General features: G+C 37.4%; 4 protein-coding genes and 1 long non-coding RNA gene across 11 annotated transcripts; 2 read left to right on the top strand and 3 right to left on the bottom strand.

Moving 5' to 3' along the window:
* The first annotated feature begins 597 nt into the window (after window positions 1-597).
* On the top strand, window positions 598-4,978 carry LOC111463944 (tubby-like F-box protein 8). 5 transcript variants are annotated; one of them, XM_023107923.1, is made up of 5 exons: window positions 598-710; window positions 2,107-2,549; window positions 2,625-2,712; window positions 3,947-4,079; window positions 4,225-4,978. In XM_023107923.1, the coding sequence occupies exons 2-5, from the start codon at window positions 2,202-2,204 to the stop codon at window positions 4,958-4,960; spliced, it is 1,305 nt and encodes a 434-aa protein (XP_022963691.1). In that variant the 5' UTR covers window positions 598-710; window positions 2,107-2,201; the 3' UTR covers window positions 4,961-4,978. The 5 variants fall into 5 exon arrangements, with proteins under 5 accessions (XP_022963691.1, XP_022963719.1, XP_022963730.1 ...); XM_023107951.1 differs by having other exon boundaries at window positions 605-710; window positions 2,096-2,549; XM_023107962.1 differs by lacking the exon at window positions 598-710 and adding an exon at window positions 721-805.
* A 2,313-nt stretch (window positions 4,979-7,291) lies between these two features.
* On the bottom strand, window positions 7,292-8,365 carry LOC111460642 (UPF0496 protein 3-like). Its single transcript, XM_023103852.1, has one exon. The coding sequence runs from the start codon at window positions 8,363-8,365 to the stop codon at window positions 7,292-7,294; it is 1,074 nt and encodes a 357-aa protein (XP_022959620.1).
* Window positions 8,366-10,535: 2,170 nt separating this feature from the next.
* Window positions 10,536-14,658, top strand: LOC111463986 (G-box-binding factor 4-like). 3 transcript variants are annotated; one of them, XM_023108043.1, is made up of 5 exons: window positions 10,544-10,975; window positions 11,093-11,516; window positions 11,620-11,691; window positions 13,214-13,243; window positions 14,152-14,626. In XM_023108043.1, exons 1-5 carry the CDS (start codon window positions 10,776-10,778, stop codon window positions 14,230-14,232), a joined length of 807 nt encoding a protein of 268 aa, XP_022963811.1. In that variant the 5' UTR covers window positions 10,544-10,775; the 3' UTR covers window positions 14,233-14,626. The 3 variants fall into 3 exon arrangements, with proteins under 3 accessions (XP_022963803.1, XP_022963796.1, XP_022963811.1); XM_023108028.1 differs by having other exon boundaries at window positions 10,539-11,516; window positions 14,152-14,658; XM_023108035.1 differs by lacking the exons at window positions 13,214-13,243; window positions 14,152-14,626 and adding an exon at window positions 12,312-12,912 and having other exon boundaries at window positions 10,536-11,516.
* A 2,673-nt stretch (window positions 14,659-17,331) lies between these two features.
* On the bottom strand, window positions 17,332-19,234 carry LOC111463959 (UPF0496 protein 4-like). Its single transcript, XM_023107999.1, has one exon. It carries the CDS (start codon window positions 18,828-18,830, stop codon window positions 17,679-17,681), a length of 1,152 nt encoding a protein of 383 aa, XP_022963767.1. The 5' UTR covers window positions 18,831-19,234; the 3' UTR covers window positions 17,332-17,678.
* A 3,396-nt stretch (window positions 19,235-22,630) lies between these two features.
* LOC111464029 lies at window positions 22,631-24,194 on the bottom strand. Its single transcript, XR_002713977.1, has 4 exons — window positions 24,075-24,194; window positions 23,522-23,661; window positions 23,359-23,430; window positions 22,631-22,668 (listed from the first exon to the last, which is right to left on the bottom strand). It is a non-coding gene; the product is annotated as an uncharacterized LOC111464029 (long non-coding RNA).
* Window positions 24,195-24,425: the final 231 nt, after the last annotated feature.

Consider the following 24,425-nt stretch of genomic DNA (forward strand, 5'->3'; position numbering starts at 1 on the left):
TGCACGCTCTCTCTAACCTTCCTTCCAAACTTCTGCTTTGTCAGCTAACGGAGGAGGACTATGGCTTAACTGTCAACTGTCCAAGGATATTTTTGTAAATTCACTTTATAAAGGGTAATATATTTATTTTTTCTATAGATGTAATTATTATCTCTATCATATCATCATAATTTTCTTTCACGTCCATTTCTAAAAAGAAAATGTAATAAAAATTCAAGGGAAGAGGAACCAAATAGTCTAAAAAAAATTCCCCTTCAAATTTCCAAAATTATTAATTATATAAATAAAATTTAAAAAAAAAAGGTAAAATTTTGTTCATTATTATACGAAAAAAAATAATTTTAATTAATAACTATATAGATGAAGATTCAAACTTTCAACTCGTATCGAAAATATATTATATGCTGGAGTTCATTAAACTATTAATTACATTAATAATCGTCAAAATCGAGAAATTAATGAAATTTTTAGAATTTATAAAGAGGGATTTGTTTGGGTAAGAAACTATTTATTATTAAATTGTTTAATTGAACGAGAAGACAAAAAAGTAAATTAAAGAAGGAACTTTATTGAATTGTAGACATATACAGGTCATGGGTTCGATCCAAGAGAAAGGAATTGAAGTCCGGTCTTGAAGAGAGAGAGAGAGAGAGAGAGGGAGCAAAAAGTTGGGGCTCTTCTGGGTTCCCTTCGAAGCTAAAGAAGAAACGGTGAGTAGTAACTTGCCTTTTCGCTTAAGCAATGGCCGCCTTCTACTGCTCGCATTTTTTCTTGTTTTACTGAACCAATTTATCGTTTTCTAGAGATGGGGTTTCCTAATTTCCTTTTGTTCTGTTCTTGATTCTGTGTTTCCTCTGCGATAACATCTTTAAACCTTCATGACCCATGTGTTCTTTTTGCTCTAATCACTGAATTTTCCATCTCAATTCGTTGTGGGGTTTCTTATCTCTTTGTTATCAATTGATTTTAGTGTAAGAAGTTTATGTGATTCTTGTTTATGGAGGTTCTTAGTGGGTTATCTTCAACTGGGTCCTGCCCCAATCCAAAGCTTTTGCGGTTGTTCTTCACTTGCTGGTATCTGAGCCCATTTTCTTTCATTTGTATTGGAATTCTCTAGTTGTTTTTCTTGAATTTATCCTCTTTGATCTTGAATTTATGGTTTCTTAGATTAGTTTGTGTTTAGAAGCTAGCATTGTTGCTGGGTTTTGATCTTTTCCTTTTCTTGTGTGTTCCTTGTTGATCTGTGGAAGATTTAGTGGTAAAACAATGTGTCTGTGATCATCATTGAGGTTTGTTTATCTTTTGCATCGTTTTCTTATTCAAATTATTGGATTATTGAATCAAAGTAAAGGATACAATACCCAATGTTGGGGTTTTGTTGACTCTTTAACCTCTGGGAAAGCTCTTATTGGAAAGAAATGTTAATCGTTCGAGGTGGGAGATTTGACAATATTGTGTTGGATGCTCTTTTTGAAGCGTTAGAATGTGTGAGATCTCACGTCGGTTGGAGAGGAGAACGAAACATTGCTTATAGGAGTGTGGAAACCTCTCCCTACAAACACGTTTTAAAACCTTGAGGAGAAGTCTGGAAAGGAAAGTCCAAAGAGGAGAATATCTGTTAGCGATGAGCTTGAGCTGTTACAAGTGATATTAGAGCCAGACACCGGGTAGTGTGTCAATGAGGACGTTGGGCATCAAGGGGGTGGATTGTGAGATTCCACATTGGTTGGAGAGGAGAACGAAACATTGCTTATAAGGGTGTGGAAACCTCTCCCTACAGACGTGTTTTAAAACCTTGAGAGGAAGCCCGGAAGGAAAAGTCCAAAGAGAACAATATCTACTCGTTCTTTGGTGTAATAAGATTCCATATTTGAATTAAATGGTTGGTATCAAGCAATGGTAATTTGGTTTTGTGTCAAAATTGAGAGAGCCAACCAAAAGAGTGGCATTTTAAGCTGCTTTAGGGGTCCATCTTTAGTTTGCTTTTGTTCTTTTGAAGAATCTTCTTTCCTTGCTTTTTGCTTTACTCAACCCATCTCCTTCCCTTTCTTTCTTGTTCATTAAGTATGGTTAATCGAAATTAATCGATGTTTAGTGAATTTGCAGATGGACTTCTTGTCGTTCTTCAACCGCCTTTTTGTTCGTACTCTCTCCTCAAAGATACACTAACACGATTAGGCCTTTTGTTAAACTCGGACTAAATGTCATTCCGCAGCATACTTCGTGATGTGAGGGATGGATTTGGAAGCTTATCTCGACGCAGTTTTGAACTCAGGCTGTCTAGCCATTCCAGAGGTAAATCTCATGGACCAGTTCATGAGTTTGATGATGAACCTCTGCTAATCCAAACTAGCCGCTGGGCTAGCCTTCCGCCCGAGTTATTATTGGATGTGGTTCGGAGACTAGAGGCAAGCGAGAATACTTGGCCTTCTCGGAGAAATGTTGTTGCTTGTGCTGCTGTATGTAGGTCATGGAGGGACGTGTGCAAAGAAATCGTCAAAAGTCCCGAGTTCTCCGGGAAAATTACATTCCCCATCGCCTTGAAGCAGGTAGGTATATGCTCGACTGCTCAATGTCTATATGCGACCGATAATCGTGCTGATATGCACTCTTTTTTTTGGCAGCCCGGACCTCGTGATGGTACTATTCAATGCTTCATCAAGAGGAACAAATCTAATTTAACCTATCATCTTTATCTTTGCCTTAGTCCTAGTAAGCTCACTTTCTTAATATGCAATGTTCTTGAACTTAAGTTCCTTGTTTGCTGCAATTTCTTTTCCATATCAATATATCATCTTGAACTTAAGAAGCCCACATTGTAGTAGGGAAGCTGAACTAAGGGGGTAGCCTTCGTGCTCGTGCTCTATGCTTGGCTTAGCACGGTTATGGGGTAACATTGAAACAAAGCTTGAGAAAGCCTCTGGCTAGATTCAAAACCGTTTCTGTGAGATCCCACGTTGGTTGGAGAGGGGAACGAAGCATTCCTTATAAGAGTGTGGAAAGCTCTTCCTAGTAAGCGCGTTTTAAAACTGTGAGGACAAAACGGATAATATCTACTAGCAGTGGGTTTGGGCTATTACAAATGGTATCAGAGCCAGTCACTAGGCGGTGTGCGAGCGAGGATGTTGATTCCCCAAGGGGGGTGGATTATGAGATCCCACATTGGTTGGAGAGGGGAACGAAACATTCCTTATAAGAGCGTGGAAACCTTTCCCTAGTAGACGTGTTTTAAAATCGCGAGGCTGACAGCGATACATAACAGGCCAAAGCGGACAATACCTGCTAGCAGTGGGCTTGGGCTGTTACAAATGGTATCAGAGCTAGTCATCGGGTGGTGTGCCAGGAAGGACGCTGGGCCTCCAAGGGAGTGGGTTGTGAGATACATAATAGGCCAAAGCGGACAATACCTGCTAGCAGTGGGCTTGGGCTGTTACAAATGGTATCAGAGCTAGTCATCGGGTGGTGTGCCAGGAAGGACGCTGGGCTTCCAAGGGAGTGGGTTGTGAGATCCCACATCGGTTGGAGAGGGGAACAAAGCATTCCTTATAAGAGTGTGGAAACCTCTCCCTAGCAGATGCTTTTTAAAATCGTGAGGCTAATGGCAATACGTAACGGGCCTAAGCGGACTACATCTACTAGCGGTGGGCTTGGACTATTACAGTTTTTTACTTGTTCGTTCAAAAAGGAGTTAGTATTTTGTAAGGATGGTAACATGGTCGTGGAGTACTAGCATGTCGTCTTTCGGTGAGAAATTGAATGTTTATACAAGTTATGCGTGCACGTACTATCGAAATTTTATCGTTTTGACTTCTGTTTGTAAGCTTCGTTGGCTTAATGAAAGCCGACATATCTCACATAATATGGATGCCGTGTAACGTTTTACGTCAGTCGCTTTATCTTGCCCTGCACATACTAATCTAAACACGACCATTGCATAACTATGCAGCTTTACTTGTTGAGAACGGGAAATTTCTTCTTTCTGCAAAAAGAATGAGGAGAACTACTTCGACCGAGTATGTTATATCATTGGCTGCAGACGATATATCGAGATCGAGCAATGGTTATATCGGAAAGCTAAGGTATGCTGCTGGTGCACCTTTAATTTTCAGGTTCATTTTGATCTGATGCATTATTATGAACTTCTGAGGCTCTGCTGAACTATGATCACCAATTCACATAAACTTGGGAAAATGAGAATGAACTGTAATTGCCTTTCTGTTTCAGATCAAATTTTCTGGGAACAAAGTTCATTATATATGATACACAGATTCCTTACAACGGCAACCAAATTCCGACCCTTGGCCGAAGCCGGAGATTCTACTCCAAAAAGGTCTCTCCAAAGGTACCGGCGGGTAGCTACAGCATAGCACAAATTGCATATGAGTTGAACGTATTAGGTACAAGGGGACCCCGGAGGATGCACTGCACTATGTACTCGATCCCGACTTCATCTCTTGAGCCAGATTCCTCCGTTCCAGGACAACCGGAACTCAATCCTCGCCCCCTCAAAGACTCATTTCGAAGCATTTCATTCTCCAAGTCGATCGATCATTCAACTGAGTTCAGCAGTTCCCGCTTCTCCGATGTTGCAGGAGTGCTTGCTGATGAAGATGGCGATAGGAAGGACATAGACATACCCTTGATTCTCCGAAACAAGGCACCAAGATGGCACGAGCAGTTGCAGTGTTGGTGTCTCAACTTCCGGGGGAGGGTGACGGTTGCATCTGTAAAGAATTTTCAGCTGATCGCCGCAACGTCGCCTGCTGCAGAAGTGTCGGTACCGTCACAGCCACCTCCCCAGCCCGCCCAACCTACGCATTCCGACCACGACAAGATCATTCTGCAGTTCGGGAAGGTCGGCAAGGACATATTTACGATGGATTATCGATACCCGCTGTCTGCATTCCAGGCTTTTGCTATATGTCTCAGCAGCTTTGACACCAAATTGGCGTGTGAATAGAGGATGCTGTTGTTTGGATGCAGTTGTATTAAATTAGTGACTCACCTACTGCAAAGAATTAGAACAATTTTTTTTTTTTAATTTCATTTATTTTTTTTAATTTTTTTCTTAGTTTATTTGAATGGTTTTTATAAAATACTTTTGTCTCGTGCGAATTATTGATATATTTTCACTAGTGGTGTCCATGAATTGGGTCCACATGGGTTAGGTTGGGTTAGGTTGGGTCGGGAGAAGTTTTTGGACTAACTAAGAAGTTCAGGTTGGTTGGATTAATAACAAATACAACGGGTTGGGTTGTTGAGTTGTTAAAAAAAATATTTTTAAACTTTTTTTATTTATCTTAATAAAAAAAATCAGTTAATTTATACTCATTTAAAAAACAAATTCGAGTTACAATAGTAGTATTCAATATTATTTAACATTGTCATAGAATTAAAAACAACTAAATACCGAAGTAAGGAAATATATTTGTATTAAGACATTATCACATGAATATTTATTGATTACAATTATAATACTGGCACGTAATTTGTTAAGCGTATATATAAGAGATTACAAAGGGAAATAAAATACTTTGAGATAGTTGCGTAGTGTAAGTTAAGGTCGTCTCGATCGTTCTTCCATCTCTTCGAGGGGCTCTAGAAATGATTGATACAATGAAATGACTCGAGAGAGACAGGTACGAATGGGCACAAGCCATCTAATAACGTACGTTTATCTACAAAAAAAATAATGTTCGAATTCGAGTCATATGAAGAACTATTGTGACAGATTTACGAGAAGTGAGCATCAAATATATCCTCTCGTTCATCCATCTTTGCATCTTTTACCCTTCACAAAGCTCAAAAAGCTTCCTCTTTGCCCTTTCATGGCGGAATCTCCCTTCCTTCTCTCAGCTTCCACCATGGATGAAGCTCTCTATTTCTGTGTGTAATACATGAATTTATACACCATATGATATAAGAAAAGGTTGAGTAATTTTGAATTAAAGAAAGGTTCCCATTCATATCATTACCATATAGTAAAATTAGTGATGAAAGTGGATGTTTATGATCAATTAATGTAATGATTATGTAATGTTAGGGTGTTAATTAAGCTTAGCTTAGCTTATAATAAGAAGAAAAATGAAAGAAATAAAATAATAATGATTACAAAATCATTTTACCTAATAAGATTGATTTTAAATAATTAAAGTTTGATTCTTGAAGATCTAGTCCCCATAATAAGATTGATTTTAAATTGATGAGTGATATGATAGTGCTTCATAGTGCTATCATCTTTTCATCTATACATTAATGGGGTTTCTTGGTTTGTCCAAACTTGCTTTAAAATGGCTTTAATTTCTTATACTTTGTGCTATTCGGCTCCGTTAGCGTTACGTGCTTGATCTCTTAAGGAGTAAGTGAGTAAGGATTCAATATCTGATGACCTTGATATTCTTCGGCGACTGGGTCACGTTATCTACTTCTCGCTTCTAAAGAGTGAAAACTATCTCCCACGGACCAACGCTAGCTCTTACAATATATCTTATTCTCACTCACAGGAAAATTCTTAGGAGGTCGCACAATTTAGAATTTGTGAGATCCCACGTTGGTTAGGGAAGAGAACGAAACATTGTTTATATGGGTGTGGGCTTGGATTCTTACAAATGGATTATAGTCATACACCGTGCGATGTACTAGCAAGAAGGCTGAGCCCCAAAGGGAGATGGGCACGAGGTGGTGTGCCAGCAAGGACGCTGGACCCCGAATGGGGTGGATTGGGGTTCCACATCGATTAAAGAAGGAAACGAGTGCCAACGTTCTCGCTGGGTCCTGATAGGGGGTGAATTGTCCTCGTTGGACCCCAACGAGGAGGTTGAACCCCAAAGGGAGATGGACACAGAGCGGTGTGCCAACAAGCACGCTGGACCCTGAATGGGGTGGATTGGAGTTCCACATCGATTAGAGAAGGAAACGAGTGTCAACATCCTCGCTCGCCTTGATGAGGGGTAGATTATGGAAAAAAAATATTTTTATAAGAGTGGAAACGGGTCCGTAACTGACTCTCATAAATTTTAAAGTAAAGAGTTAAAAAATTTTGAATTTATTATTATTTGGTTGAAACTCAAATATTATTGATTAATGTATAAATCCACAACAGAATTTACATTTTGGTAGATATTGATATTTTAAAATCATGGTATTAATTGTGAATGTAATAATAAATAATCTAATAAAAATTAAATTTAAATTATATATTCCATAAAAGTGAATAAATTTTCCCGCTAGAAATCTATGGCATCCAAACCCCAATTCCCAAATCCCGTTCTGGATCGCCGTCCCGTTGCTATCACATTTGGTTAATCACAGAAGCTCTGGATCTGTTAATGGTCACAATGCACAAATACAAGTGTTCTTCAACGTCTTCAACTTGCTTTCTGATGCTCACATTGCTCCTCTTCATCTCATCCATGGCCACCGCAACTGCAAATTTATTCTCCTTCCTTTCCACAAACAACCGCACCATTGCCTTTCCGTGATCCACGGCGTCGCCAAGCCGTACCACGAGCCGGCTCGTCGTATCGAACTCTCTGTTCAGTATGTAACTTCCCTTGGCTGCCGCTTCCAGTTGTTCGCCTACTCTTTCAAGGCCGCCATTTCCAAGCATCTGATGCCGGAGAAGCTTTCTGCGGATGGATTTCAGTCGGAAGTACCGAAGTACTGGACCTTGATCGGCTGCCATTACTAAGGCAGTCAGACCGCGGGAGGTAATGGCGACTAATCCGCAGGTAAATCTATCGATGATTTTGATTGATCTGATCTTTCTCGCTACCTTTTTTCTCGTGATGTTCAAACTACGCGAAACCGCCGCGTAGTCGTCGTGGATTCGCGCGAAATCGCGTTTGTCGAGATCCGATAATGGAGCTCTCTGCGCTAGAAGATCAGAGGTAATCGTTTCAATTTCCTTCGGAGAAGAGCATTTCTCGATCGAATCGAGCAATTTTTGAACGAAGCGCGAGTTAGATCGGGCTAATTTGAGGTTCGCAAGGAGACGATGGCAGAGATTTGAAGCCTCCGCACTAACATTGAAGAAATCGATTAAGAGACCTCTAAGCTCCGGCAACATCACAAGCAATGGCGATTCGAGAATCGAAGGATTGGCTTCTAATTGATCAGACTGCAGCAAGATCGTTTCCGAAAATTTGCGGCAGTAAAGGTCGGCGGAGGAGGATGTAGACGGCGGCGATTCCTGGACAATCAATTGAGCTTTTGCGAAAAATTCAACGAAGGATCTGGACCTCAATGCACAAAGGTATTCTTCATTTACATTGAAACTTTTTTGAGGCTTGTTTCTAATTTGGTGTTTCACATCTGCAAAAACCGAAATCCAAATGAATCTTGAAGCCCTAAATTTTGTCCACATAATTGAATCTTGAGTAGGAAGAAGCCAACAATTTGTTTGAGAAGAGTAATAACAATTTATTTATATATAATATGGAGAAGCACCCAACCAGGGAGAAGGAAAGAGTTGCTTGTTCAAATTGATTGGTTGCCGGAGAATACTCCAGTTTTTTGGGTATGTTGATTAATTAGTATTGCATAAGTTTTGATTCCCCTTTGTTGTTTTGTGGTCCTTTGAAAGCTTCACCCCTTATCAAACAATTTCGACAAGTTCTTGAACTTTATTATCTGATTCTTAGACTTTAAAAATGTTAAAACTGTCGTTATTTGAACTTTCAATTTTGTATCTATTAGGTCATTGGCATGTTTAACTTTCTTAACAATCAATTTTATATCTAGCAGCATTGTCTTATCCCACCCTTTTAGACTATGTTTCCTTATTGTAGAGCTTGCGCTATCATTCCTTTAGCCTTCAGAGGATATGCTTTAATAGATTTGACATTTTTTTAAAATGCCAAATAAGTCAATAGACAGAAAGCACTTTCTAAAGTACAGAAACATATCTATTGAGGATTATCGGGAGTGAGTCCCACATTGGGTTTATAATTGAGGAATACTATCTCTATTGTTACGAGGACCTTTGGGAGCAAAGCCATGAGAACTTATGTTTAAAGTGGACAATATCACATTATTGTGAGAGTCGTGATCCCAAACAGAATCAAAATTGTAATTTCTATTATTTGACACAAAACTGAAAGTGACATCAACTTAAAAATTTCGAATTTTATTTATGAAAAGGAGAGATGAAAAGTTTCGATTATCAGTGGTGATAGGGATATAAATTTTAATCATGTTTATAATAAGCAAAAGGCGTTGGATTTTTAGACGCGTGGAATTTGATTACTTATACTCTTTTTTTGAATTGTGGAATTAAGGAAGCAAGCGAGGAGAGAGCCCAAAAAGAGTTTAAAGTGTGTGGTTTGAGTATGTATTATGTGTTAGGGGAAGGTTTCCAAGAGGTTTATTCTTAAGCTAGCTACCATCTTTGGCCTAATTATAGGAAAGATGTACAAGCCATAAAATATGATTATTATTATTATTATTTATTTAAACATTACGTTATATAAGCGAAGCATAAATATATGGTCCCAATTAAAACTCAGATTTTTAAAGAAATAAAGAAATACCAGTGAATATTCGTTTGTTAGGATTTTACTATTGGTTGTAAATTTTGTTTGTTCCAAGATAAAAATTTCAAAATTTCTCTATCGAAAACTAAATTTATGTTAATCTGAATATAGATCAACTAGTCAAGTAACATTGTTGACCAAAATATTAGAGGTTTAAAATTTTAGACTTATACTGAAATTTAGAATAGTAGATAAAGAGGGAATAATTTCGTTTTCCTTACATGTTTGACAAAATTAGTATGATTGACACATGACTGATGGAAATATGGCATCTTTGTGGTCGAAAATTCTAAAAAGAAAAGACCTAAAGATTTTTTAGTTTTCAAAATTGTATTGATTTCGTACGAGTCGATTAATTTCATCCTTTTAAGAAAAAATTTGAATTTTAGCCTAATTTTAAAAAAAATTATATAAGAAGCCTTTAATGTTTTAATTTTTTTTTAATCTTTCTAAAGAAATATTTATATTTTAGACCCATTAAAAAAATAACTACCATATTTAAATTACTATTTTTGTGTAAAAAGGTTAAACCATCTAACGATCCAAAAAAATTGATCAATCCAACTGCTTAAATTACGGCTTAAATTAGATCATAAATAAAAAGTTTATGGACTAGGTTGGTTTCTAATTTGTTGTAATTTTAAAAAATATATTTTATATACATTACAATTATATATATATATAGTTAATTTCATTATTATTTTTTTGGATTATTCATGTTTCAACCCTTTTAAAAATAATTTTTAATTAAATATTTAAAAATAAATAAATAGATATTTTTATTTTTATTTATTAACGGGAATAAATGACCCAACGCAACAAAAAAGAAAAGTCGCTTTTTTACTGTCAGTAATCGAATAGTTGTGTACAGTAAAATTTTGGTCGGGAGGGGACGAATTGTGACAGGGTCCCAAATGTTCTAGAAACTTCCGGTAGAATCCAGTTACTAATTACAATGCCCTTCACCGGCAACCGGCTAATCCAGGTTCCCTGTTCCTCTCACTCTCTCTTCAACTTCTCACGCTCTCAGTCGCCATCTTCCTTTTTCCTCTGACCCAACAGACGCGCACACACACAGACCAAAATCATAATCGAAAACCCAAAAGCCTCGCCGCTCTCAAATCCCAATCTGGACACCCCGAAATTCCTCGCGAAAATCTTGTTGTGTTGTGTTACTTGAAAGATTCCCATTGATTTTCGAGAGAATCTTCGCGAATTCCTTGCCTATTTTAGAGGACAAAAATGGCATCATCCAAGCTCTGGGCATCTTCCGGTTCGCGAAATTCGGATCTATCTCGAGGTTCTTCTTCTTCTTCCTCTTCTGCTTCTCTTTTAAACCCTCAATTTCTCTCCAATAGTTCCAGGAATAATGACAACAATCGGACTCGCAATCGAAGCCATAGTCTTAGCTCGATGAATCTCGATGGCTTAGTTCGTGATGGGTATGATTCTAATCCCACGGAGTCTATTCTCTTAGATGCGCAGATCACTCTTGTTGATTCCCCTATCCCCTCTACGTTTCCCATGAATACGACTAATTCCTCTGCCGTCATTGATAGTTATCACAATACTTCCTCCGGCGCGCCCAAGACTGTGGATGATGTGTGGAGGGAGATTGTATCGGGTGAGAGGAAGGAGTTGAAGGAGGAGGTTACTGATGAGTTGATAACCCTCGAGGATTTTCTTGTGAAAACTGGAGCTGCGCCTGTTGAGGATGTCAAATTGCCGCAGACGGAGAGGCTGAGTGGAGGGATTTTTTCGTTTGATTCAATTCCAGGCAGCTCGTTTCAGGCAGTGGAAAAGGTCGAAGGATCCATTGTGGGATTTGGAAGTGGGGTCGATTTGGTTGGCAGTGGAGGAAGTGTGGGGAGAGGGAAAAGAGGGCGAGCTGCCTTGGAGCCCTTGGATAAGGCTGCTGAGCAAAGACAGAGGAGGATGATCAAGAATAGGGAGTCTGCTGCAAGGTCTAGGGAAAGGAAGCAGGTGACTGAATGTGCTCTTTATAAACAAAAGGAACTTTCAGCTTTGATTCTTGTTTGAAATGTATTTGATGGTATACTTTTGCTGTTTGGTTTTTCGATCTCAGGCTTATCAAGTGGAATTAGAGTCGTTAGTAGCAAAATTAGAGGAGGAGAACGAGCGGCTTTTGAGAGAAAAGGTACTTTTATTTTCGATATCAGACATATGAGAACGTCTTTTTTATTCAATTTTCTGTTCCACTGGATTTGGGATCTATTTGCTATTGCTTGCATTTGCCTGTCGGAGAAAGTTGCTTAAGAGTTCGTAAAGTTTTTTGAGAATCTCAAAGTGGGATTCGAATCCAGGACGCGTCAGAGATTGCTTTTCTTCTTATGGAAGCTACAAGCTATCATTATATTGATATATTGGAGCCTGAACTTTTCTCCTTCCGTTTGATCCTTCAGACCTCCCTGAGTCTCTCTTTTATGAAAACCCATTCTAATTCCCTGTTTTTTAGTTCCCAACGAACTAGTATAAATTTGAGTACATTGGGCTACATCGAATATGTAATGTCCCACATTGGTTGGGGAGGAGAACAAAACACCATTTATAAGGGTGTGGAAACCTTCCCCTAGCATATGCGTTTTAAAGCCTTGAGGGGAATCTCGAAAGGGAAAGCCCAAAGAAGACAATATTTGCTAGCGGTGGATCTGGATCGTTACAGAATATTTTATTTTATGTTAATCTTATGTTGTATATCTTAGATCTTGAGCAGTATCTTTACTGATGTGCATACTGGATAATCATTTGTCTGATTAGAATAAATGGTGGATATATTTGATAGTTGGTGAATAGGAGCTTAAAGTTATTGACTAAAAGAGACTGCAGGGCACCAAGAAACAGTTAAAGCTGTTGGTATTTCTGATTATAGAAGGATCCTGAAGAACACAAATAATTCTTTTTTACTAGACAAAATACTATGCGTAGGAAAAGGGAGAGAATAATGGTTGTGGATCCATTTGTGTTATTTAGAAAACAATAATGAAAGAAATATTCTATAATATGTGCTGTTATTTCAAAGATCTAGAAGACTGGAAATAATCCATTTCTGAATGGAGAGACTTAGATGAGTAGGATCCAACTTAGTATAATTCTGCTTTTGACAAATCTAGGTTTATTCTTTGTGTAGTGTAGGCTAGAGTTGGGAAGTTGGATTTGCAGAGTCTGTATTTTGGTTGTTCAAGTGATTGGTTACTTAAACTTTGGGTTTAGCGTTGCATTTGTTTGGTTGATAGGTTTGTAATTTGTGGAAGTAAGTGTGTACGTTGTAGAAAAGTTCCAGGTTTATGCCTGTGAGATTTGCAAGCTCTAATCAAAGTTTAATAAGTCTACTATGTGATCCAACATCGGTCGAGGAGGAGAATGAAACATTCATTATAGGTGTGTGGAAATCTCTCCTTAGCAGACGCATTTTAAAACCTTGAGGGAAAACCCGAAAGGGAAAGCGCAGAAAAAACTGTTACAGGAACGAATGTTCAACTTTACATGTTAGAGCTACCCGAAATTTAGTTTGATGGTCGACAAAAACATATTGTATTTGAAAAAAGGGAACCTCTCTCATGGCCATGGATTTGTTGTAGCTATGTAAACAGAGGACTGTTGTCTGTTCTGCAATTTTGTTGGTTACATTTTAGCACTTAAAAAATTCATCTCTTTTGCAGGCCGAGAGGAGCAAGGAAAGGCATAAGCAGGTATTGATTTCTAACTTTGATGCTACCATTGCTGTGTTATGAAAGAGGTTTTGCTTTGACTATTATCTTTCAGCTCTCTTGTGCTGTCTCTCTTGTTTTCCTTTTAAAAGGAATAGCACGGTGAATTTCTTCTAAAATCTAGCTGTTTTGTTTAAACAGTTGCAGTGAATTTTCTTGCTCCATGTTGATAAGAAATCTTTGATTTGCATTTGAATTTCATCAACCTAATTTGAAGTATTTTTTTTCGCTGTTAGCGAGGGCCATCGTTAATTGTAGTATTTGCGTTCCTCTTGGCTTGTCTGCGAGCAATTGAAAGTTCATCAAATATCGGATTATCGAATATTTTATTGCATCAGTGATCACCATCATCGAAACATTCTGTGGATAACCTCTGTCGTTTAGCCTCTTTCAGAACTTTGTCTTGAAAGAACTTTATGGTACATTATACCATTGGAAACTAGAAAGCAGCAATTTCTTTAGCTACAAGTCTTGATTGATTATTCCCAAAAGAAAAAAAGAAAACCGTTTGTGAGATCACACGTCCACCAGAGAGTGGAACAAAACATTTCTTAAGGGTATAAAAATCTCTCCTTAGTAGAGGCGAAAGAGAACAATATTTGCTAGTGGTGAATTTGAGCGGTTACAAATGGTATATCAGTATGTAGCTTTTTACCTACATACGTTCCTTTATTTATAATTTGCAAAGTAAGACTGGTTTCCCTCTAAGCAGAATATTGAAGATGTATGTTTTCGAACTTAACGAGTTTTGAGCCCAATCATCCATGTTGTTGATGAAATATGACAGACTGGTGACCTCAGTTTTCATTCTATAATGACATGTTAAACTTGAACTACATGGCAGTGTTTACATGTAATGATACTGCTGGTTTGATATTTTCCTGGTACAGCTAATGGAAAAGGTGATTCCTGTGGTTGAAAAGCGACGACCCCCACGAGGGATTCGGCGAGTGAATTCCATGAAATGGTGAATGGTGAACTACTTATCTTCCACGAGACGCATTCAATAGAGCAGAAGAGATGGACATAGGATTGACATCACTGAGACCATATTCTTTGCTGGTAATCGCTCACACCAGTGATCACAATCCATCCATGAAGATTGACAGGGAATGACAAAACTAAAGCAGGATACATGAAAGATGTAAAGGTAGATATTTAGAATAAAGTCGATTAGAGCAAATAAAAGTAGAAACTTTGAGGTGCTCAACTGTCCGTCTCACAATTTTTTATGTATGAGAGTAAATATAGGGAGTTGGGTTGAGTTGATTAACTTGTTGACAAGACTAGAAGTGTTCTAAAAAAAAGTCTCCTCTGTGTAGGAAGTATTGTGCTAAATTATAACTTACGAAGACTACATTTTAATCTCAAATGAATATTGAAAATTTTTCAATAAATAGATTTGAATTTTGGAGATCGTCGACCGAAAAATAAAAAATGATATGCAAACCGGTGAGAAAATTTTTCATCTAACCTTTTGGTAAGAAGTATTTTCGTATTCGTATAAATTATCGTGAACTAAGTCTACTGGAGTTGGAGTAAGATAACAGTAAGATACTTACCTTTAACTAAACAAGGTGAGATAATTCGAATGGATATGCTATTTGCTTATGGCCAAATAAATGGACAAGGCAATTTAAGTGGAAAAGTCCAGTCAAATATACAATGTGGTGACGGCAAAGGATAATAGTAGCTCAAAGTTATGGACACTTGTTACAAAGTTCTATTACTAGTAACACGTAGCTTTCTAATTTCGTAACGACACCGTGTGTTCCATGTGATTCGGTCTTATTGTTCTTAATTATTTCTACACGGCTTGGCCCCTAAGGATTCGTTTTACATTGGCTTTTAGTTTAATAATTTGGTTTGTGATTATTGGAAAGGACATATTGTTCAGTCACCATAGGCTCGAGATATCATATAATGTTTCATTAAATACAGGGGCTAACAAATCTTTCAAGTTTCTGAATGAATGGTCAAATTTGTAAACATATAATCAAAGGTGTCTTTTCTTGCTGAAAGATATTGATTTTTTGGTGGGCGATCTGCTAAGGTATCATGAAAAGAATATCATGAACTCATGGCTAGCAGAAAAGGAAGCATTAACATCAAAAGATGATTTGTAGGCCAAAGCCAGTTGTTCATCAGCTGTGGAGAGCATGGTAAGGGCCACCCGAAAGGATCGAAATCGAGTAGGACAAGAAGAAACCAGAATTCCCAAACGTCGAACTCTACGAGAATGAGGGACCTTATGGGATTCAATTATCAGAAGGAATCCTCTAGAAAGGCCATACCACAAAAACCATCACTAACAAAAAAAAAATGGGAGAAGGTTAGATTTTTTGTTTGGGGAATGTAAGATTACAGGGCACAGTGAAAGTCGACCTCAACCAGAAGAGTGACCTTGATCATCAGTAGAGTTCAATATAATGTTGACTTTCTCGAAAGGAATTATTAAAAACGAAACATTCTTTATAAGGGGGTGGAAACTTCTTCCTAATAGATGCGTTTTAAAACCGTGTGGCTGACGACGATACATAATGGGCCAAAGCGAATAATATCTGCTAGCGGTAGGCTTGGACTGTTATAAATGGTATCATAGCCAAACACCGGGCAGTGTGCCAACGAGGACACCGGGCTCCCAAGGGGATGGATTGTGAGATCCCACATTAGTTGAAAAGGGAAACGAAACATTTTTTATAAGAGCGGAAACCTCTCCCAAGTAGACGCGTTTTAAAACCGTAAGGCTGACGACAAAACATAACAAGTCAAAACGGACAACATCTGCTAGCAGTGGACTTGAGTCAAACTCTACTGGAGGAGAGACCTCGAAAAATGTCGACTTTTATAGAGGGGATGATCAAGAAAGATCATATTACAAAAGAAAAAAGACAAGGCAAGGCAAGGCAGAGGCAGAAAGAAACACAGAGCATTCAAATGGGAAGAAAGCTTTTGGGAGATTAAACAAAACATCCAAAAGGGTAATTAAACAAAACAGAGAAGCATCATCATAACTAAAGCAAACAAAGAACCAACCACAACCAGACAAGGAATGAATAAACAGCCCTGGATGAACCCAACAAGAAAAAACATGAATTTCAACTACCAACAGTAGCGTGAGACAAGGTCTTACCTCGATTCTTGACAACAAACAAAGCAGCTGAAAGCTCCAAGACTCAGACTCTCAATGCAGCGTATGGAGTAACTTTATGACTATCACTGTAAAAAAATGTTGTGGAGAAAGGGGAGAGTCAAACACGGTGGGGATAAATTTTCTGAGTCAAACACGGTCGAGTAACTTTGACCAAAAGTGTAAGAATAATTCTTACCATTTAGCTGACCAAGTTGTCAAACTCCTTCCTTCAAGGGTCAGCATCCTCAATCTTAGCGGATCTCCTGAGGATGACCAAATCAATATCAGATCTCTGTAATAAAGTAATCAGATGAGGAAGATCAGTATGCTTACCAATTGTCAAAGCTTCCACACAATACCTTCCATTCTGTCAGTAACGATGTTCCGCTGACGAGGAACACGACTCGAAGCGTAGAATCCAACCACCATATCCTTCATTGTAGCCACAAACCAGAGTGATGCAGGATAGATTCTCCCATCCTATTGGGCAACTTAACAAAGAAATTCAGACAAACTAAAACACATTCATTGATCTGGTCAGAAACAACAAAAATACTAATGGGTTTGTTTGAAAAACTGCTTTGTCATTGCGTAACATGTTCCACTGAAATTTTGATCCTCTGTTCGTGGAAACAGCCGTAGCAGCAACACTTCATTCTGTCTTTACAGTGCATCAAAACGTTATATGCAAATCAATCCAAAAGGATCGAAGAAGACTTCGGCGTCCGAAATGATTATATCATACTTCCCTAGGAGGTTTATTGGGAAGGAGAAGAGAGGAAGTTCCCCTTCTCATCTCATAAAACAAGTAAGAGATCCCAATTACAACGGGATGGAAGAGAGTTTTACAGAAGCTATCCCTGAAACAAATAAGATTTCCAGAGTGCACGAACTCTAAGATTTTCTCACAAGATCTAGAAGAAGAACACACGGAGCATGTCTAAATTGACAGAAACAAATGAAAATTTTGACAATAATGTCATCTTTTGCAGTAGAGTTCGTATAAAACATGGATCAACAGACAACTGTGTAACAATGAACGATACATGTCAGCCATGGGCTGATAAATATGACATTACCACGACGTCGATGGAGAAGATCCATGCCAATGTTTTCAAATCCAAATTTCTTTACACAATATATGCTATGAGTAAATAAATACAGAGTCCCCTCACCATTTCATAATCGTCACTCTCGTCTTCATATTTCCATCCTCTGTTCTTTCTCTTATTCCTAGAAACCATGAAAACCCAAGTAGAACATGTTTCTGAAACTCCAACGATTCTATTCAGAGTGGTTAGCTCGTCCCAAAGAGTCTAGCCCTTCAGTCCTGCTGCGAACAATCCTGTGAAAAACCTCCCTCACCTGCCGCTCCATTGAGTCCAATCCAGTCCTCAGAGTATTACAAACCCCGGTTAGCTCTTGCACTCTCTGTCTCAGCTCTGCTTCTTTCTCCTCAGCCAACGGGAACTGAGCTGCATCCGCCAAATCATTCATGAGACGCGTGCACTTTTCGATCTGATGAATCTCCTTCAACAGCCCACAGGAATTCCTTCGATCTCTCTTCCTGGACTCCTCCACAATTCGATCATGGAGTTGAAGGATTGGAGCCGCCCATGGGAAACTCCGAGGCAACGAGAAATGAACCTGCAAACCCCGATCCTGGCAAGGAATAGCCGCTACCAGCGCCCACATTACAAACAATAACACCATGTTCATGGTGAAAATAGGAACTGCAAGCCCATTAGTAGCCAAAAGCTCAGTCGCTTTAGGGGCCGCCAAATTGTTACCAATCGATTGTAGCTGCCGTGCTGCCGACCACGACCGCGAAACGCTCCATGACAGAGATCGAAAGTGGCCCAAAGACCGTGAATCTTTCGTGACATTGTTCCGTCCGAAAGAACGGTTGCGGTGGGCAAGGAAAGAGGTATGCGAATCTTTCTCATCAAGCATACAGATAGCCAAATCGGTGAGGGCCTTCTTAGCCCGACGAAATTGGCCCTCCCCAAGAGTTTTCTGGTGATTACAATTGTCCAACGCACTGACAACAATCTCCAAGAGCTTCTGCCACTGCCGCAGCTGCTCAACCCCATCACGAATGGCATTACACACATCAAGCGCCTTAACGCTACGCTCCGAATAATCAGCAACCAATCGATCCAATGGAGCTTTAGAGATTAGAGATTTTTGGCTGTCGAGAATGAGCTTAAACTCCTCCTGACAGCACAAAAACGAATCCAAAAGCTTCTGAACCCAAGACAAGGAAAGCAAATCATCAGCACCAACCGACGCAAGCTCTAAGAACCGATCAGCAACTTGCCTCTGAAACCCGTCAAGATCATGTTCATGAGACGTCGGAGAATCAGTCATAGCGTAAAGCTGATCTCGCCGAACACCCCAAGCAGCCGATGAACCCTGATAATCAGTAGCTGGCATCTTCACACGAAAAAACTCCTTTCACATATCACGAACCCAAAACCCTAATCGCCAAATTCCCCAATCGAACAAACAAATTAAATAACTCAATCAATAATCCCCCTTCAACCAAATCAAAATTCACAGAACTCCAAAAAGAATTCCCCCCAATTCAATTCACACCACACCGATCACCCACTCACCTAAATCAACGCCAAAATTTCAAACCGAGATCCGAATTCAACCGCTAAAATCTAAGAACAGGGATTAGAGAGAGAAAAGAAACGATCGATAGATTGAAAATATAGAAATGGCTATGACGATTTGATGAAGAGAAGAACTCGTTTGAGATGGAAAACCTAGCGGCCGCCCCTTTTATTGGGAGAATTCAGGACCGCGTATCTCCCTTACGGCAGTTGAAATTGAAAATCAAATTTTAACAAATTCCCTTTTCTTTTTTTTTAATCATTAAATATTTATTATTTTCTCAAATAGTGTAATATAAAATTAAGGTACCACCGCTATAATACATTAAATGTGAATACGACATCCATCAACCTTACATAATGTGTATTATAAAATTTTAAGGACTCATTCAAAATACTCCAACAACCATGTATCTAATTATTACTTAAATTAAACAAAATGCATTTATTACCTCTAACACAAAAATCAAGATATTTTAATTTTTAATATTGTAAATTTTCGGTTATATTATTAATTTTGTGAGATTCCACGTAAATGGGAGAGTGGAACGAGTGCCTGCGAGAGTGCTAGGCCCCGAATGGGGTGGATTGTGAGATCCCATGTCGGTTGGAGAAGGGAACGAAGCATTTTTTGTAAGGTTGTGGAGTAAGCTTCTCTTAACAGGCGTGTTTTAAAAACTATGAGGGGAAGTTCGAAAGGGAATGTCCAAAAAGGACAATATATGCTACCAGTGGGCTTGGATGGTTACAAATTTGATAGCGTTAACAAAACATACATGATGTTCATCGACAACAATGATAAAATTTGTTTCAAGGGAAAGAATGTATCTTACTGTTAAGAAAAGCATGTATGGACGAATTTGATAATTGGTTATGAGAAATTTAATGTAATAAGATTTTTATATGACCTTGGTAGAATTTTTCGTGATTCCTTTTTTAATTAGGTTAAAAGAGGACTTAGGTTGGACTTCTGACTTGTGTCGAGTTAGGGAACCTCGGCTTTGGCCAAGCTTTCCTTCTCTCTTATTGGAGGTTAAGCTTCCTTTTGGCTTCTGTCTGACTTTTTTTCTTGGTCTTTTGTACTTGTTTTTATTGTTCAATATTGCGCAAGCCCGCGTGTTGGAAATTACTACATACACTTGCTATCTGGCATTGTATCCGTAAATGACACGATATGGGCACGAGAAAGCCAATGCCTCGATAGAACCCAGATGGATGAATGTTTGAAAAGTCCCAATAAGATGAGCAACACGCGGGCCCGTTCTCGATGGCCTGACAAGTGAGTTGCAATGGTCGACGACATCTCGAGACTCGAGATGGCATCAAGATATATGAGGCCTCGACCCAAATTTTCCTTCTCTTATTTGGTGGCATAATTTTCTTCATGCTTTTACTTAATTTATTAATTTTAATAAAAGGTGAAGAAAATTATATCTAAACTATATTAAAAACGTATTTAATTTTGGTATTGATTTAATATTAAATTTTCTTCTATTATTAAACATCTTTCATTTTTTATTCTGTTTCCAAATATAGTACACGTGTCATCGCAAAGAAAATTAAATTAAATTAAAAACAACATTTAATTTGGACTTATATGATTTATTAATGTTGACAAAATCTCTTAAATTTTCTTTCTTAATTTTATTTTATTTAATTGTATACCATAATAAAATAAACTAAATTTGGATTTATTTAATAAATAGACTAAATAATAGAATTTATTTCGGTTAAATAGATAATAATTGAATCTGACCAAGTGAAGAGAATGTCTTTATTATATTTTATTTATTTATTTATTTATTATTATATTTAGAAAAGGTCCTAAGATAATTTTCAGGATAGCCCTAAGATACTGAATGTTTCCACTTTTTCAAGTTTCACATGTATTTAAATGTGATATTTATTTAAATATTAAAAAAAGATGTACAATGTATGGAAAAATTATACAGATATTTATTTATACGCGTTATTGAATAATAATAATAATAATAACAATAACTTTTTTTCTATGAGCCAAGGATTTTTATTGAATTCTCATTTTAATTAACAATTAAATCAATTTAAATTCTAAACTTTTATACGGATAATAAGACTTTCTTAAATATACGGTTTAAAATAAATTTTGAAAATAAATATATAGTATAATTTTTTATAAATATGAGGCATCGTTTCATCTTCCTTACCTATCTTTATGGTCTCATTTTATTTATAAAAAAAATTAAAGAAATTTGAGAAAATAATATAAAAAAAATTAAGGAAATTTGAGAAAATAATACTTTTATTTAAATTGAATTGAGTAATATAAATTATTTTTTGCCTTCGAGATCAAATAAATATAAATTAAAAGGCAGGCTGAAATATTTTAATGGGATAAAAAGAAAAAGAAAAAAGAACAAACTATTTTTATAGGAAAATAATAATAATAGTAAAAAATAGAGGTGTGGGACCTTTATATTTTGTTGATAGGAGGCATTTTGTGGTCCAAAAAAATATATGATCAGATATTGCTGATAATTGAATAAATAAATAAAATTAAATTAAAATTAAAAAAAAAAAAGAAAAAAAAAGGGAGTGGGGCCAAAAAGGAGAGGTGAGTTGGTGTAAAAAGCTAGAGATTGAGGGGTCTAAATGCAAAATGTTGGAATTGGATTAGTGATTTCTCATTTGGCTAAAAAAAAATCTCTCGTAAAGAAATTTTTGAAAGAGACGTTATATAAACAAACAAGAGGGAAACAAGAACCGCTCACAGTATATAACCTTGAGCAAGGAGAATATATATATATAATTATTATTATTATTATTATTTTGGGTTTTTTAGACCAAAATTTTAGGGAATAAATATCACAAAAACATTTTTTTTTTAATTAACACTTTCGTTTTTTTCAAATAAAAAAATAAGACCAAAAAAATCAAAGCCTGAATATTGATTACTTTAATTACTAAAATTATTGAGGCATCCCCATAATTACGAGCCATTAGATTAATTAATCCTGGAAAAGGATGGTTCAAAGAGTTGACTATTTCGTTGGGTTTCACTTCGGAATATAAAAAGGAAAGAAAAATTCAAGCACTCTTAGATCAATCCCTGTTATCCTATATTTTAGTAATATTTTAATCTGTAAACTTCCAATCTTTAAAGTCTTGTTACACGTGTGAAATGTATACCACAAAATCATGGCTTCTATCTTCTAGAATTTCATAAGAATTCTGAATGATTCAACAACCATTCCAAACTAGTCTATACTTTTATCAGTTTTAAATCCTACTTTAGTTTTGATATCAGTTTTAAATCCTACTTTAGTTTTGATATCAGTTTTAAATCCTACTTTAGTTTTGACCTTAGCATATAAACAACAATTTTAGATCTTTCCATGGGTCTTTAATAATGTAAGACCCGCTTATCGTCAACGATTAACAGGAGTTAACATCGACAATAATTAAGAGACTCTGATATCCAATCATAAAATTTCAAGTATTTCAAAAAAAAACATCCAGTAAAATATTAAAAAAAACAGTACTTTTAAAAAACTTAAAACGACCAAGGTAAATTCTTGACAACGGAAACATAATTACATAACAGACCCAGACATGGATTCCCAGTAGTCTCTAGCCCGCTGGTCTCGTCCTCGGCTGGCCTGCAGCATCTACATCTGGAAAGAAAAGTTATAATAATTCTGATGAGTAATTAGAATACTCAGTAAGTAGCTAGTTTATCATTCACAGGTTCATAACTAATCTTTTCAGGTGTTTTTATGTTTTATTCATCACTGACTCCTAGTTCTCTTACTAGGGTCATCTGTTCGTTAATGAGGTATCTCAGCTACCTCCAGCTAGGTTACTGACTCTCTCTCGATATGCTTATCTAGAATTTTCGGACTCGTATGTAAGACTCGCTCTCGGTCAAATACGGCCCATCTACTAATTGCTCTGGCGGCCTGTTTATCTCATATACCAACGGTCAGGAGTACTCCTGCTCCCTGACTTAGCACACAGCGCGTTGGCCAGGAACTCCGCGGGAATTAGTAGACTATCATACTCATATAAATAAGCCATAGCTCAACCACCAATAAGCATATCTAGAGTCATAACCTTTCCATTAACATGCATAACATACTCACAGTTACTGCATGCTTCCATACATGTATCATGATCAACACGTAGAACATTCTGACAATCATTTATATCACGCTTACATCACAGGCAAGCAGTCACAATATACAATAAACACTAAATATCATCAAAGTTCATCATAACTTATTAAGCTCTTAATCAGGTAAACAACATACTCACATGTTGTAAAAGAAGTTAAGAACGAGTTCAAAGGTCGATACGCTACTTACTTGGTTTCGAACTCCTTTTTCCCCTTGAATGTACGTTTAATAGTATTTCAACACAATTCCTTCCTATTAGACCTATATTTTATCAATTTCAACATAAGTATAGACCAATTTTGGTAGGACAGGTCAAAAGGAGTCGAACGGGACAAACCGGGAGCAAAAATACCTTCGCACGCGCCCTCACGCGCCAACACAAGGTCAATGTTCGTTTTCTCACGCGCCTGATCCTCGCACAGTCGCACTTCCACTCGCGGCCTCCCACGCGCCTCGCGTGTCCTTCACGCGCTCGTCTTCAACCTCTCCTCCCTGCAATTTTTTTCCAATCTTTTTCCTTAATACCCGTTGTGTCCCGAAGCAAAAATTTCATCTCTACCGCTCGAATTTCTTGCTGATTTCTTCTACAACTTTATAGATCTCCTAACTACGGTTCTAACAAGCCTTATTTCATAATTTATTATGCAGTATGAATCAAGATATCGAGATTTAAAGGTTCGGTGATATGGGTTTTATTTCATAATTTATTATGCAGTATGAATCAAGATATCGAGATTTAAAGGTTCGGTGATATGGGTTTTTTTTCATAATTTATTATGCAGTATGAATCAAGATATCGAGATTTAAAGGTTCGGTGATATGGGTTTTTTTTCGTTACCTTCGAATTAGTATGAATCAAGATATCGAGATTTAAAGGTTCGGTGATATGGGTTTTTTTTCGTTACCTTCGAATTACCGTCCGATTCAGCTCGGGGCCGTATCCTTTCCTCAAAAGATTCCTCAGCAACAACCCCTCTTCCTTTACCCTCGATTGATGTCCAATTTTAAGCAACCAAAAACTCGAATTCTCCAAAAATTTCCTCCTCTGTTTTCTGGGTTTCTCTCCATCTCCATTCTTCGTTTTTCTTCCCTTTTTAAAGCCTAATCAAGCTCTAATACGCTTCCACCTCCCCTAATCATCCACTCATCCATCCCACGCCTCCAGCTACGCGTCCGCCGCCCCTCATCCCCCCTTTACAGCAGCTGCTTGACGCAGCTGCTTCGTTTCGTTCTTCTTTTTTTTTTTTTTTTTTTTT

The sequence above is a fragment of the Cucurbita moschata genome, unplaced genomic scaffold (assembly GCF_002738365.1).
Source record: "Cucurbita moschata cultivar Rifu unplaced genomic scaffold, Cmos_1.0 Cmo_Scf00002, whole genome shotgun sequence".
Lineage (NCBI taxonomy): Eukaryota > Viridiplantae > Streptophyta > Magnoliopsida > Cucurbitales > Cucurbitaceae > Cucurbita > Cucurbita moschata.